This window comes from Pongo pygmaeus, chromosome 11, assembly GCF_028885625.2.
Source record: "Pongo pygmaeus isolate AG05252 chromosome 11, NHGRI_mPonPyg2-v2.0_pri, whole genome shotgun sequence".
In the NCBI taxonomy this organism is placed as follows: domain Eukaryota; kingdom Metazoa; phylum Chordata; class Mammalia; order Primates; family Hominidae; genus Pongo; species Pongo pygmaeus.
Window position 1 is genome coordinate 34,248,253 of NC_072384.2, and position 15,505 is coordinate 34,263,757.

Below are 15,505 nucleotides of genomic sequence, written 5' to 3' on the forward strand. Positions count from 1 at the left end.
TGTGCAACCACTTTCTTTATTGATATATAATAAGTATTTGTCATTTCTATGTGTCAGGAACATTTCAAGTCCTCTCTTCTAGCTATTTGAAATACAGAATACATTGTTGTTAATTACAGTCACCCTGCTCTGTTATCAAACATTAGAACTTACTCCTTCTATCTAATTATGTACCCATTAACCAGCCTCTTTTTATCCTCCCTGCCCCACCACATACACACCCTTCCCAGCCTCTGATAACTATCATTCTACTCTCTACTTCCATGAGATCTACTTTTGTAGCTCCCACCTAAGAGTGAGAACATGTGGTATTTGTCTTGCTGGGCCTGGCTTATTTTACTTAAGATAAAGAACTCCAGATCCATCTCTGTTGCTGAAAATGATAAGATTTCATTTTTTTATGGCTGAGTAGCATTCTATTGTGTATATATACTAAGTTTTCTTTATCCATTCATCTGTTGAGGGACACTTAGGTGGATCCATACCTTTGTTATTGTGAATAATGCTGCAATAAGTATGAGGATGCAGGTATCCCTTAGAGATAATGATTTTCTTTCCTTTGGATAAATACTCAGTAGGAGGACTGCTGGATCGTACAGCAGGTAGTTCTATTTTTAGTTTTTTGGGGGTTTTTTGAGAAATCTCCATACTGTTTTCCATAATGGCTGTATTAATTTACATTCACACCCAACAGTACGTGAGTTTCCTTATCTACACATTCTTGCCAGCATCTGTTATTTTTGTGTGTTTTTAATAGTAGCCATTTTAACTGGGATAAGATGGTATCTCTTGGTGGTTTTAATTTGCATTTCCTTGTTGATTAGTGATGTTGAGCATTTCTTTGTATACCTGTCGGCTATTTGTGTCTTCTTTTGAGATATGTTTCTTGTTGGATGAACATTTTGCAAATATTTTCTCCCATTCAACAGGTCGTCTCTTCACTCTGTGCTTTCCTTTACCTTAAAAGCACAGGTGACAAAACCAAAAATAGACAAATGGAACTATATATTAAAGAGCTTCTGCACAGACCAATAACCTGGAGTGTTTCCCTATGTTTTCTTCTAGTAATTTTATAGTTTTGAGTCTTATGTTTAGGTATTTAATCAATTTTGAGTTGATTTTTGTATATGGTGAGATAGGGGTCTAACTTCGTTCATCTGAATATGAATATGCACCATATATTGAAGAGGGTGTCAATTCCCCAGTATATGTTCTTGGTCCCTTTGTCAAAAATAAGTTGGTTTACATATGGGGACTTATTTCTGGATTCTCTACTCTGTTCTATTGGTTTATGTGTCTGTTTTTATACCAATACCATGCTGTTTTGGTTACTATAGCCTTGTAATATATTTTGTATATATTTTGTGTATATTTTGAAGTGACACAGTGTGATGCCTCCAGCTTTGTTCTTTTTGCCCAGTATTGCTTTGGCTCTTTGAGCTCATTTTTGGTTCCACACAAATTTTAGGATTGTTTTGTATATATTTCTGTGAAAAATTACATTGGTATTTTTGCACTGAATCTGTAAATGACTTTGGTTAGTATGACCACTTTAACAATATTGATTCTTGTGACCCATGAGCATTTGTTTGTGTCTTCAATTTTTTTCATCAATGTTTTGTAGTTTATTTCATCAATGTTTTGTAGTTTTCCTTGTAGAGGTTTTTCACCTCCTTGGTTACATTTGTTCCCAGGTATTTTATTTTTGTAGCCATTTTAAATGGGATTGCCTTCTTGATTTCTTTTTCAGCTACTTCATTGTTGGTATATAGAAACACAACAGATTTTCATATGTTAATTTTGTATCCTGCAACTTTACTGAATCTTTACTGAATCGATCTAAGAGTTTTTTGGTGGAGTCTTTAGGTTTTTCTAGATATAAGATCACGTCATCTGCAAAGAGGCACAGTTTGACTTACTTTCTCTTTTCCAGTTTGAATGCCTTTTATTCTCTTTTTTTTTTTTAGATGGAGTCTCACTCTGTCGCCCAGGCTGGAGTGCAGTGGTGCGATCTCAGCTCACTGTAAGCTCCACCTCCCAGGTTCATGCCATTCTCCTGCCTCAGCCTCCCGAGTAGCTGGGACTACAGGTGCCCGCCACCACACCCAGCTAATTTTTTGTATTTTTAGTAGAGACGGGGTTTCACTGTGTTAGCCAGGATGGTCTCGATTTTCTGACCTCATGATCTGCCCGCCTTAGCCCCCCAAAGTGCTGGGATTACAGGCATGAGCCACCGCGCCCGGCCTGAATGCCTTTTATTCTTTCTCTTGCCTAATCACTCTGGCTAGAACTTCCAATACTATGTTGAATAGGAGTGGTGAAAGTGGGCATCCTTCTCTTGTTCCAGTTCTAAGAAGAAAGGCTTTCACCTTTTCCCCATTCTGTATGATGTTAGCTGTGGGTTTGTCATATATGGCCTATTATATTGAGGTATGTTCTTTCTATGCCTAGTTTGTTGATAGTTTTTATCACAAAGGGATGTTGGATTTTAGAAAATGCCTTTTCTGTTCCTATTGAGATGGTCATATTGTTTTTGTCCTTCATTCTGTTAATGTGATGTATCATGTTTATTGATTTGTGCATGTTGAACCATCCTTGCATCACTAGTATAAAACTCACTTGATTATGGTGTATTATCTTTTTAATGTGCTGTTGGGTTAGGTTTGCTAGTATTTTGTTCAGGAATTTTGTATCTGTGTTCATCAAGGATACTGGCCTATAGTTTTCTTTTTTTGTGGTTTTCGCATCCTTGTCTGGTTTTGGTATCAGGGTAATGCTGGCTTCATAGAATGAGTTAGGGAGAATTCCTTCCTTCTCAATTTTTTGGAATAGTTGAAGGATAACTGGTGTTAGTTCTTCTTTATGAGTTTGGTAGAATATGGTAGTGAAGCCATCCAGTCCTGGGCTTTTCTTTGTTAGGAGATATTTTATTACTGATTCAATCTTATTGCTCATTATTGGTCTGTTCAGGTTCTCTATTTCTTCCTGACTCAATCTTGTATGTGTCCAGGAATTTATCCATTTCCTGTAGGTTTTCCAGTTTGTTAGCTTATACTTGTTCATCATGTCCTCTGGTGGGTTTTTTCATTTCTGTGGTATTAGTTGTTATGTCTCCTTTTTTGTTTCTGATTTTTATTTGGGTCATCTCTCTTTTTTTTCTTGGTTAGTCTAGCTAGCAGTTTATTGATTTTATTTTTTTTTTAACCAACTTCTCATTTCACTGATCCTTTGTATTTTTTTCTGTATTTCATTTAATGCTACTCTGACCCTTATTACTTTTCTATTGATTTTTAAATTTTTTTATTTTTAATTTTTGTGGGTACATAGTTGGTGTATATATGTATGGGGTACATGAGATGTTTTGATACAGGCATGCAATGTCAAATAATCACATCATGGAGAATGGGTTATCCATCCTCTCAAGCATTTATCCTTTGTGTTACAAACAATCCAATTATACTCTTTTAATTATTTTAAAATGTACAATTAAGTTATTAATGACTATTGTCTCCCTGATGTTCTATCAAATGGTAGGTCTTATTCAAGCTTTCTAACTATTTTTTTTTAATCCATTAACCATCCCTATCTGCCCTACTCCTATCCTCCTACTATCATTCCCAGCCTCTGGTAACCATCCTTCTACTCTCTGTGTTAATGAATTTAATTGTTTTTATTTTTAGATCCCACAAATAAGTGAGGACATGCAATGTTTGTCTTTCTGAGCCTGGTTTATTTCACTTAACATAATCTGATCTTTATTTCTTTTTTTCTACTAATTTGGGGTTTGGTTTGCTCTCTTTTTCTTCTGTTTCCTTGATTATTTATTTAAATTTTTATACTTTTTTTAAAAGGTCACCCCATCTGGAATGCAGTGGTGCGATCATGGCTCACTGCAGTCTCGAACTCTTGGGTTCAAGCAATCCTCCCACCCTAGCCTCCCAAATGACCTAGCTAATTTTTTTTTTCTTTTTGAGACAAGGTCTCACTTTGCTGCCCAGCCTGGTCTTGAACTCCTGGCTTCAAGTGATCCTCCCACCTTGGCCTCCCACAGTGTTGGGATTACAGGTGTAAGCCACCATGCCCAGCCAATCTTCATACATTTTTGATGTAGGCTTTTATTGCTATAAACCTCCCTCTTAGCACTGCTTTTACTATGTCACATAGATTTGGGTATGTTGTGTTTTGATTTTCATTTGTTTTGAGAAATTTTTAAATTTTCTTCTTAATTTCTTTCTTGCCCCAGTAGCCATTCAGGAACATGTTGTTTAGTTTCCATGTATTTGTACAGTTTCCAAAGTTCCTCTTGTTATTGATTTCTAGTTTTATTCCATTGTGGCTGAAAGAATACTTGGTATGATTTTGATTTTTAAAAATTTGTTGAAACTTGTTTTGCAGCCTAATGTGTGGCCTATCCTGGAAAATATTCCATGTTTTAATGGGAACATTTATTCTGCCGTTGTTGGAGAAAATATTCTGTAGGTATCTGCTGTGTCTGTTTGGTTTAAAGTGCAATTTAAATCCAGGTTTCTCTGTTGATTTTTTGTTTAGATGATCTGCTTAATGTTGAGAGTGGGGTGTTAAAGTCTCCATCTATGATTGTATTAGAGTTTATCTGTCTCTTCAGATCTAATAATATTTGCTTTATATATCTGGGTGCTCTGGTGTAGGGTGCATCAGAACTGTTACATCCTCTGGCTGAATTTATCTCTTTATCATTATATAGTGACTTTCTTTGTCTCTTTTTACTGTTTTTGACATAAAGTGTGTTTTATCTGTTATGAATATAGCTACTCATGCTCTCTATTGGTTTCTATTTGCATGAACTATCTTTTTCCATCCTTTCACTTTCAGTCTATATGTGTCTTTACAGGTAAAGTGAGTTTCTTGAAAGCAGCATATTTTTGGGTCACTTTTTAAAAATCTATTCAGCCATTTTAATTGGAAATTTTAATCCATTTATGTTCTTATTCCTGTCATTTTGTTGATTGTTTTCTGGTTGGTTTTTTGTTTCTTTCTTTCTTTCTTTCTTTCTTGTTATTTATCATTGTGGTTTGATGGTTTTCTGTAGTGTTAATGTTTGAGTCCTTCCTCTACCTCTTTTGTGTGGTTTGCTCTACCTGTGAGTTTTACACTTTCATATGTTTTCATGATGATAGATAATGACCTTTCACTTCCAGGTATAGGACTTTCTTAAGCATTTCTTGTAGGGCCACTAATAGTGATGAAGTCTATCAGTTTTTGCATGTCTGTGAAAGACTTTCTCCATTTTTGAAGGATAACTTTGCTGAGTATAGCATTCTTGGCTGACAGTTTTGGTTTTGTTTTTATGCCTTTCAAAACTTTGGGTTTTTTTTTTTTTTTTTTTTTTTGAGATGGAGTTTTGCTGTTATTGCCCAGGCTAGAGTGCAAAGGCACAATCTCAGCTCACTGCACCCTCCGCCTCCCAGGTTCAAGCGATTCTCCTGTCTCAGCCTCCTGCGTAGCTGGGATTACAGGCATGTGCCACCACGCCTGGGCAATTTTGTACTTTTAGTAGAGATGGGGTTTCTCCATGTTGGTCAGGCTGGTCTCAAACTCCCGATCTCAGGTGTTCCACCCACTTCAGCCTTCCAAAATGCTGGGATTACAGACATGAGCCACTGTGCCTGGCCTAAAACTTTTAATATATCATCTCATTCTCTCCTGGCCTGTAAGGTTTCTGCTGATAAATCCACTGTTAGTCTGATGGGGGTTCTTTTATACATTACTAGATGCTTTTCTTTTGCTGTTCTTAGAATTTTCTCTTTGTCTTTGACTTTTGACAGTTTGACTACAATGTACCATGGAGAAGACCTTTCTAGGTTGTATCTATTTGTTGATCTCTTAGCTTCCTGTATCTGGATGTCTAAATCTCTTGCTAGACCTGGGAAAGTTTCAACTATTCTGTCTTTAAATAGATTTTCTATACCTTTGGTCTTCTCTTCACCTTCTGGAACAATCAAAATTGTATATTTGGCCAATTTATAGTTTCCTACATGTCATGTAGGCTTTGTTCACTCTTTTTTTTTCTTTATTTTTGTCTAAATGGGTTATTTCAAAAGATCTGTATTCAAGTCCTGAGATTCTTTCTCCTGCTTGATGTAGTCTATTGTCGAAGCTCTTGAATGAATTTGCACATGTGGTATAACAATCACTTCTTTTAAATTTTTGGATTGGCTTTCATAAGGGAAGACTTCCTGAAGATGTATCTATTTGTGTTGATTGGGTAGGATGCTTTAGCTTTGATTCTGGGTGTATGCAGTAGTGTGGTCTTAGTATAACTTCTTCAGCTGTAAACAGTACCAGTGGTGTCTGTGATTTCCTCAGCGGCTAAGTCTGTGATTGTTAGTGGAGTCTGTGGTGAGGTTTTGCTGGGGATTGGCATGCCAGGTGGGCCAGTCCTTTAGCCTGAGTGGTAGTGGTGGTGTGTCAAGCATGCCCATCCTTGGGCCCCTGGGTGGCATACATGGGCACTAGTGTTAGTGGGTTCAAATGAGCCAATTCTTGGGCCTCCAAGGCTTGCTCAGGTCCTGGTAGTGGCAGTGGTGTGCTGGGTAGGTGGATAGGTCCTTAGACTCCTGGGCAGCATGCATGGCATGGGCAATGGCAATAGTGGTACTGGCATAATGCTTGGGCTCCATAGCAGCAGGCATTGGTGTTAATAGTGGCTGCAATGGGCTGGATGGGCCAGTCCTCAGGTCCTCAGGAGGAATGTACAGATACCAGCAGTGATAGGGCAGAGAATCCCTAGGCCCTAGGCAATGTGCTCAGACACCGGTAGGGCTGCTGGGCCAGGCTTGGTTGACCTTTCCTCAGGCCCTCCAGTGGTACACTCAGGGGTCAGCAGTAGTGGGCAGGGTGGGGTGATCCCCAGGGCCCTGGCATGATGATTGGGTGGCTGCAGCTCCGGTGGTGGTGGGCAAGGGGAGCCTGTCATTAGGGCACGTGCAAGTAGCCCTGCTACTGGTGGCAGCAGCTTCAGGCAGGTGGCTCTCAGGTTCCAGGGAGCTCATGGTTTGGCTTCTGGTGGTGGCAGCAGCTGCAGCCAAGAAAGCCAGTCCTCAGGGCACATGAAAATGTGCTGCAACCCTGTTGCTGAAGCGGGTGGGGTCACTGCCAGTGGCACACACTTCAGCCTAAGCAGAAGCTGCAGTGGACAGCAGCAGAGTCTGTCCTCAGAGCATGTGTGTGGCAGCCCTGCTGCTAGAAAGGGTGGGGTTGCTATCTGTTATAGCCACCTCAGGTAGGCAGTTCTTAGGCACTGGGGAGCACATGCTTTGGCTCCCTTTGTCCCAGGAGCAGCCTTCCTGGTGCACTGCACTGTTGTTTCTAGGGAGCAGGACACCGTGTGTGCTACAATGCTGGGGATCTGGCCACTCCACTGGATACAACTGGCATCACACTGCTGCAGTCCTCCAGGTAAACACAAGAAGATGTAAGTAGGGTTCCAAGGATATGGAGTTGCAGGGGCTGTTGGACCCCAGGGCGGGATGGAGTCTGGTGGGGGCTGGACTCTCAAAATGGTGTCATGCTGTAGCTGCTTAGGACTCAGGTGTGAGCTCCCTCTCTGGAGCAATGCTGTCACATGGTTTCCAGGCAGCTCCATATTCTAGTCTCAGTGTCTGCAAGGACTAAAGGGTTCTCCTATGGCTAGGACTGCAGGAGTTCACTGTGAGAATGTGGAACACTGAGGATCTCTCACCCTTTCCCCACACTGGGGAGGCTCTGTGGGCTCTCGGCCAATCTCAACCAAACTGACTGCCTTCCTTTCCTTTTCTTCCATGTCTCAGGTGTTTCCTGTAACTTCTCTGTTGAAATCCAGTGTTCTCTCTCAGATGCTGTATTTGAAATGTGGTTATCTACTTGCTATTTTAGTTCTTTGTGGAGGAAGTAAGTGCCAGATGCTCTAATCAGCCATCTTGAAGCCCCTCCTCTTTTAATAATTTTAAAAGCACAATGGCCACCAGATCATTTTCCAGGTGAAAATGGAAAATAAATACTCTTAAAAGTATTTTGTGTAAAAGTATTATATTTTATGTCATTTCAAAAGTAAAAAAAAAAAAACAAAACCAAAAACCAAAAATCCAGCAAGGCGCAGTGGCTCACACCTGTAATCTCAGCAGTTTGGGAGGCTAAGGTGGGTGGATCACAAGGTCAGGAGTTCGAGACCAGCCTGGCCAACATGGTGAAACCCCGTCTCTACTAAAAAAACAAAAACATCAGCTGGCCATGGTGGCAGGCACCTGTAATCCCAGCTACTTGGGAGGCTGAGACAGGAGAATTGCTTGAACCCGTGGACGGAGGTTGCAGTGAGCCAAGATCACATCACTGCATTCCAGCCTGGGTAACAAAGCAAGTCTCGGAAAAAAAAAAAAAAAAAATTCTTTCACTATCTGGAGGCCCTTTCTCTTGCCTTTAAAATATGCAGAAATCTCTCTCCTTTAAAATCCTTTCCTTGAACTGGATACCATTTCTAGCTACCACCGCTCCCCCACCCACTTTTTTTTTTTTTTTTTTTTTTTGAGACAGGGTCTCATTCTGTTGCCTAAGCTGGAGTGCAGTGGCATGATCATGGTTCACTGTGGTCTCAACCTTCCAGGCTCAAGTGATCCTCCCACCTCAGCCTTCTGAGTCACTGGGACTACAGGTGTACGCCGCCATGACTTGCTAAGTTTTAAATTTTTTTTTTGGAGATGGAGTCTCGCTCTGTCACCCAGGCTGGAGTGCAGTGGAGCAATCTCGGCTCACTGCAAGCTCTGCCTCCCGGGTTCACACCATTTTCCTGCCTCAGCCTCCCAAGTAGCTGGGACTACAGGCGCCTGCCACCACACCCGGCTAATTTTTTGTATTTTTAGTGGAGACGGGGTTTCACCATGTTAGCCAGGATGGTCTTGATCTCCTGACCTTGTGATCCGCCCGCCTCGGCCTCCCAAAGTGCTGGGATTACGGGCGTGAGCCACCGCACCCAGCTAATTTTTAAATTTTTTGTAAAAACAGGGTCTCCCTGTGTTGCCCAGGCTGATCTCAAACTCCTGGGCTCAATCAGTTATTCTGCCTCAGCCTCCCAAAGTGCTGGGATTACAAGCGTGGACCACTGCGCCTGGCCCATCCCATTTTAAAAATTGCTGCCAAATGTCTCTAACAAGGCTAAGCTCGGTGACTTCCCTCCTGTATTCTTAACCATTAGGCCCATTCCTCTATAGAAATTGCCCTCTTGAAATTAACCAAATTTAATGAGCTGTTTGTCATTTCTGTAGCACTTGAAATATTCACTACTCCCTCCTACCTGAAACTACCTCTGCTTAGACTTAGGCACACTCTGTCCTCTTGTTTCTTCTTACACCTTGGGGCAACTCCCTTCCCTTCCTCCCTTCCCTTCTCCAGTTATGTGCTAGACTTGATGCCATGCATTTCTGTTAGCTTCCATTGTGAGCATTTTCAAAATATTTTCCTCAGCCCCATAATTTTGTTATGACTGTAGCAATCAACCTTATAATGATTTTTTTTTTTGAGACAGAGTCTCGCTCTGTCCCTTAGGCTGGAGTGCAGTGGTGCCATCTCAGCCCACTGCAGCCTCAACTTCCGGGTTCAAGCGATCCTCTCATCCTCTCACCTCAGCCTCCTGAGTAGCTGGGACTACAGGCACACACCACCATGCCTGGCTAATTTTTGTATTTTTTTGTAAAGATGGGGTTTCTTCATGTGGCCCAGGTTGGTCTCCATCTTGAACTCCTGGACTCAAGTGATCCGCCCACCTCGGCCTTCCTAAGTGCTGGGATTACAGGCATGAGCCACTGCACCTGGCTGTTATAATTATTTTTAAATGTGTCCTTCCAATCTTAATTGCTTTCCTGAGCTGCAATTCCATAGCTTCAAATGTCTCCTTACAGGGGGTGGGAAGGGTTTAGCTGCCTTCCCTGTTTTTCTCTCACAACTGTGATTTCTCCCATTATCCAGACTCAAAAATATGAAATCCTATCATCCTGCTCCATTACCAAGTCTTGATTCACCTTTTCTCTGAAATTTTCTGGAATCCTTTACAATCCCACTGCTTCTACCACCATCAGCATCCAAGCTCTGGATTTCTGCAGAGCTTTCTAGTCTCAAGTGGCATCCATCCCAGGCCCTTCAATACATTGCCATCTGACCTGCCTTCCCAAAGGCCCTTTTCTTTATGGCCTTTTCTACCCCAAATCTTTTGCAGCCCCCTGCTCCTCACTGCCTATTGCAACAAAGCTAAACTCCTTGGCCTGACTTCCCAGAACTTGATCTGTCAATAGGAGTACCCCCTCCATGCTTATTTCTCTCAGCTTCCCCAAGTTCATTTCTGTTTTCTTCAGACTTTTCCTAGTCTATGCCTGATTACCTCTATTTCTGAATGTTTAAGAGTGCTTTGCCCTTTATTTTCTGGCTATCCATATCTCCAGGGAGTATTGTTATTGATATCAGGTGAGATGCTAGGGTCCTCAGGGTCTTTGCCATAGAATTTTAGGAGGTAATTATATACTTGTATATGACTCTAATTAGGTAAGGTATGTTAGTATTCTTCCTAATAATTATTAACTGTAAACTCCTGATTTTGTGCCCCACACTCTGCTAAGCAATTTCCATGCACCATTTCACTTAACCTTCACAATAACCCTGTTAATTTTTATTAGTGGTGTGAATTGTATATTGCTTAGTTTATGAAGCAACGGTTCAAAAGGAGAGCCATAAAAGAAGATTCCACCCTTTAAAGCACTTTGTGTGTGTGTGTGTGTGTGTGTGTGTGTGTGTGTGTATTTAATCACAACTTGAAAGAAAATGAGAATAACAAGTGGTTTCTAGCTGTGAGTCAATAATATAGGTAATTGTTAAATTCGGAACAAAGCAACTACAATAGTTTTAAGAGTTAACACCAATCTCTAAAACTGGTACTGGTCTATACGATTTTCCAACACATTTATGCAGTTTTTTTTTTTTTTTTTTTTTTGAGAGGGTGGGCAGCTCAGTGACTGGGGCTCTGTCCACAAAATCCACTCTAGAAACCTAAGGGGTCCCTGCATCTAGCAATGCCAAAAACTGTACCCCTGGAGTGGCATTCCTGCCCTGGCCCATGTAATCATCCTGAAATCAGCCAGGACAGGCTGATACACATGTGCTGGGAGAGAGAGACAGAGACTGAAAGAGAGGCACATTCATTGGCAGAGAGGGAGACCTGTAGATTCTAAGATTCATTCAGAAAGGCAAAATGAACCCCCTGAGAGTTGGGGGTTGCCATATGTGCTTGCTAAAAGATGGGACACTGGAGTTTTTCACCTAGGGATAAGAAGGCAAACTTCCTTGAAAGACAGGAAATTGACTTTGAGTCTCAGGCCTTTCTTGTCCTCCAACTAAAGTTGAGCCTTGCTAGGTAGGTGGGTTTGGGGCTGCTGTGCAGTATCCTAGAGTGGGCTCCAGCACCCACAGCCCTACTCCTTAACTCTTCCCCGCCCCATGGGTACACACTTTAACTAGAGCCATGTCTCTGCTTTTATTTTATTCTTTGATTTAAGATTTCTATGAGCAGAGAGTACCTGGCTAAAAATTTGAAAATCACAGCACTAGTTAATCTCCATTACATTACAGTTACAGTTCTAACATTTTACCCAGAATTTAATTCCACAGATATGAGAGAAGATAAGGAAGGGGAAAACAGGCAATTTTCTAAGGCTTTTCTGATTCACCAAATACTCCCCCATTTGACGCTTGAAATCTCCAATTAGACATTTGTTTATTTGGCTCAAAATGTTTCCCCTCACTTTAAATGCAAGATGATGTCATTTCACCCTAGCCAGTTCCTAGGAGGATGTCTCATCGGTAAATAAGTAGATCTTTAACAAATTTTGCAAACCTATTGATTTGGGCAAGTATTGACAGAACTTGATAAGACATTTAATGAAGGCACTTTCTACTTGAAGCATTGCCTCCTATACCCTGATACAACAATGAACACAGTTACCCAATATGACTGATTATGATTACTTTCAGCACAAAATCACTGTCTACTTGACTTCATAACCAAAACAGAGCTTTTAATGGGCCATAAATTGCAAGGGAGATGTCAGCCACTTGGAATCTCCGGGCATTTATCTTCCTCCTCTTGCTTTCAGTTTCTTACCTGGTCAGGCACATGCGCACAAAGTCTGCTGCATTTTCTGAGAAGTGGTCTGGTAAAGGAGGCATCAGCCCTCGGTGTGCTCCGATGTAAAACATGGCGGCCATCCGGTCCATGGAAGCCAGTGGAGGCTTCCCTGTAGCCATCTCAAACACAGTACAACCAATGCTCCAGATATCTGATTTCCGTCCATAGCCAGACTCATTGATGACTTCTGGGGCCATCCAATATGGAGTCCCATGCATGGACTTAAGCATGTCACTGTGGGTGCCATTTAAACCTGCCCAGGCCAAACGCTTGGCACAGCCAAAGTCAATCAGCTTTATTATTCCAGTTGGCATGAGCATAACATTATTTCCTTTGATATCGCGATGTACCACACAGTTCTCATGGAGATAAGCAACACCTTGCAGAATTTGTTTCGTATATTTACAGAACACCATCTCAGGCAATGGCCCAAAACGGTTTATAATACTAGAGATTGAGCCACCAGGAACAAACTCCATGAAAATGCTCACAGTGTTCTCTTGCAAGCATGTCCCCAAATAGGCCACAATGTTAACATGTTTCAGTGCTTTAAGCAAATCTACTTCTTCCTGTAGTTTCCGGTATTCCTTTTCAGTAGCTAATTTATCAGAGGTATCCAAAGCCACCTGTTTTACAGCTATTAGCTGCCCTTGGCTAGTGAGACCACAGTATACCTAGAAGCAAATCAATAATACCTTGTTATTAAATTAATGACATAACTTATTCACAAAATGCCTCAGGTGACACTTGACTTTCCTTCTCTTTCTAAACCCTTGTCTTTCTCTAAGTTGATACCTCCCTTCCTAAATGCAAAGTGTTTAAGCAAATTCAGTGTTTCAGTGGAGCCAAGATGGGTATGAGAAACATGGTGGATGGATGTCATATTGGCTTAAAGTCAAGTGGCTTGAATTGGCTAGAATCCTGGCTTCATCTTTCCCCAGCTGTATAACTTGGGATAAATGTGTAATCTTTTGACTTCAGTTTTTCTCATCTGTAAAACTGAGGTAACAATACTTGCCTCACAGATTTCTTTTCTTTTTTTTTTTTTTGTTTGTTTGTTTGTTTTTAGACAGGGTCTCACTCTGTTGTCCAGGCTGGAGTGCATTGGCACAATCACAGCTCATTGAAGCCTCAACCTCCTGGGCTCAAGCAATCCTCCTACCTCAGCCTCCTGAGCAGCTCATAGCTAGGATCATAGGTGTGTGCCACCACACCTGGCTAATTGTGTGCGTGTGTGCGTACTTTCTGTAGAGCCACCGTGCTATCTTTTTCTTTTTTTTTCTTTTTTTTTTTTTTGGAGACAGAGTCTCTCTCTGTCACCCAGGCTGGAGTGCGGTGGCCCTGATCATATCTCACTGCAGCCTCAAACTCCTGGGCTCAAGCAATCCTCCTACCTCAGTGTCCTGAGTAGCTGGGACTACAGGCATGTACCACCACACTAAGCTAATTTTTAAAGTATTTTTGTGGAGACAAGGTCTCTCTATGTTGCCCAGTCTGCCTCATAGACTTTTTTCTTTTTTTTTTTTTTGGAGACAGGGTCTCGCTCTGTCGCCCAGGCTGGAGTGCAGTGGTGTGATCTGGGCTCACTGCAACCTCTGCCCCCTGGTTTCAAGCAATTCTCATGCCTCAGCCTCCTGAGTAGCTGGGATTACAGGTATGTGCCACCACACCTGGCTAATTTTTGTATTTTTAGTAGAGACGGGGTTTTACCATATGGCCAGTCTAGTCTCGAACTCCTGACCTCAAGTGATCCACTCACCTTGGCCTCCCAAAGTTCTGGGATTACAGGTGAGAGCCACCACACCTGGCCTGCCTCCCAGTTTTCTATGATGACTACATGAGATAGTGGTTTGGAAAAGCTCCTGATAATATGTAAAATAGAGCTAGTTCAGCTCCCAAGCTCTCTGGAGTGAGAAGGAGACAGGCCCTGGAAATCACCCTTGTGATGTAATCTCAGTGGTTTTGTGTCTTCCTGTCTTCTCACTGATTTCTGAAATGTCCCCATCTGGAGACAGCACAAGTCTTATTTGGGGGCCAGCCTTTTCTTTACTCGTCTATGTAAATAACTATCTAAAGTGCTAGGGTTTAAATATATAATGTTTGTACATATTTAAGAGGTACATGTGATATATTAATACATGCATAGAATGTGTAATGATCAAGACAGTGTGTTTAGGACATCCATCACCTCAAACATTTGTCATTTTCTTTGTGTTGGGGGTATTTCAATCTTCTAGCTAATTGGAAATACACAATATATTGTTGTTAACTATAGTCACCCTACTGTGTTATCAAACACTAGAATTTATTTCTTCTATCTGACTATATGTTTGTACCCACCTCTCTTCATCGCCCACCCCCCAAGATCTCTTAGGCAGTTCACAAAATGTAAGGAACATCTTTTGTTTTTGCCATCTAGCAATGATTCTCCAAACTTCCAGTAACATATTCAGCTGTTGAAGGAAGATATTTCTTTCCCATTGGACTTGAACCCGGGAGGATGAGAGGCTAGAAATGCAGTGGCCATTGTATCACCATATGTGCCTGAGAAAAAGCTAGGCAAAGAGAGAGAGAGACCAGATCCTGATGACATTGTCTGATCCCTGAAGCCACCTGGGCCCAGAGCCAGACCTATTCCAGACCTTACAGCAGGATAAAGCAGTAACTGTCCTTTCCCTCAGTGGTTGGATTTTCTGTTACTTCCAATTGAAAGAGTTCTAAGTAAAAGAGTGCTTGCCAGAGGAAGCAGGGAGGATGACTGGGGGAGCAGGTGGGGTGGAGGGAGGGACTGTGGAGGGGTGGGGAGTGCTGATTTCAAGTTTCCAGTTTAACTTACTGTGCCGTAGGCTCCCTTTCCAAGAATCTCACCCTTGGTCCATAGGATAGGTTCTTCAGACTTTAAACTATTTTCAGAAAATATCTTCTTTTCATTTGAGATGAGAAATTTCTCCTCCCTGTCATATATCCTGAGCCCACTATTATGCCTCTGGAAGAATGAGACAAAAGGAAAGATGACCATTAAACCAAGTAGTCACTGGGATGGAGAGAAAGGGGTGAGAGTAAAGTCTTCTTTTCAAATGTTCCTGTCTGTGGCCACTCTTACAGGTAACTTCTAGAGACACATCATTCCCCCAAATGACCACATAGTGTATCTTAGTTGGAACTTCAGCCTTGTTAATTATACACATTTTAAAACCACATCTTGCTCTGTATATTCTATAGGAGGAGATCTTAGGCCTGTTCATTTCAGGCCCCACATAGGCCTGCAGCTACTAACCACTGTCTTTTGAGAATGATATTTCACGAGGTCCCTATCATGACAGA

The 15,505-nt window shown here is 41.6% G+C and overlaps 1 protein-coding gene across 2 annotated transcripts in view; it reads right to left on the reverse strand.

Moving 5' to 3' along the window:
- The window catches only part of MAP3K19 (mitogen-activated protein kinase kinase kinase 19), a 62,336-nt gene that overhangs the window by 826 nt on the left and 46,005 nt on the right, over positions 1–15,505 (reverse strand). Inside the window, exons 8-10 of one of the 2 annotated variants that reach the window (XM_054477839.1) lie at positions 15,014–15,167; positions 14,522–14,666; positions 12,822–12,855 (exon numbers count right to left, since the gene is read on the reverse strand). In XM_054477839.1, coding sequence (XP_054333814.1) covers positions 12,822–12,855; positions 14,522–14,666; positions 15,014–15,167 — 333 coding nt within the window. Of the gene's footprint in view, positions 1–12,157; positions 12,856–14,521; positions 14,667–15,013; positions 15,168–15,505 lie in introns of those variants that run through there. The other variant, XM_063647397.1, reaches the window with a different exon arrangement.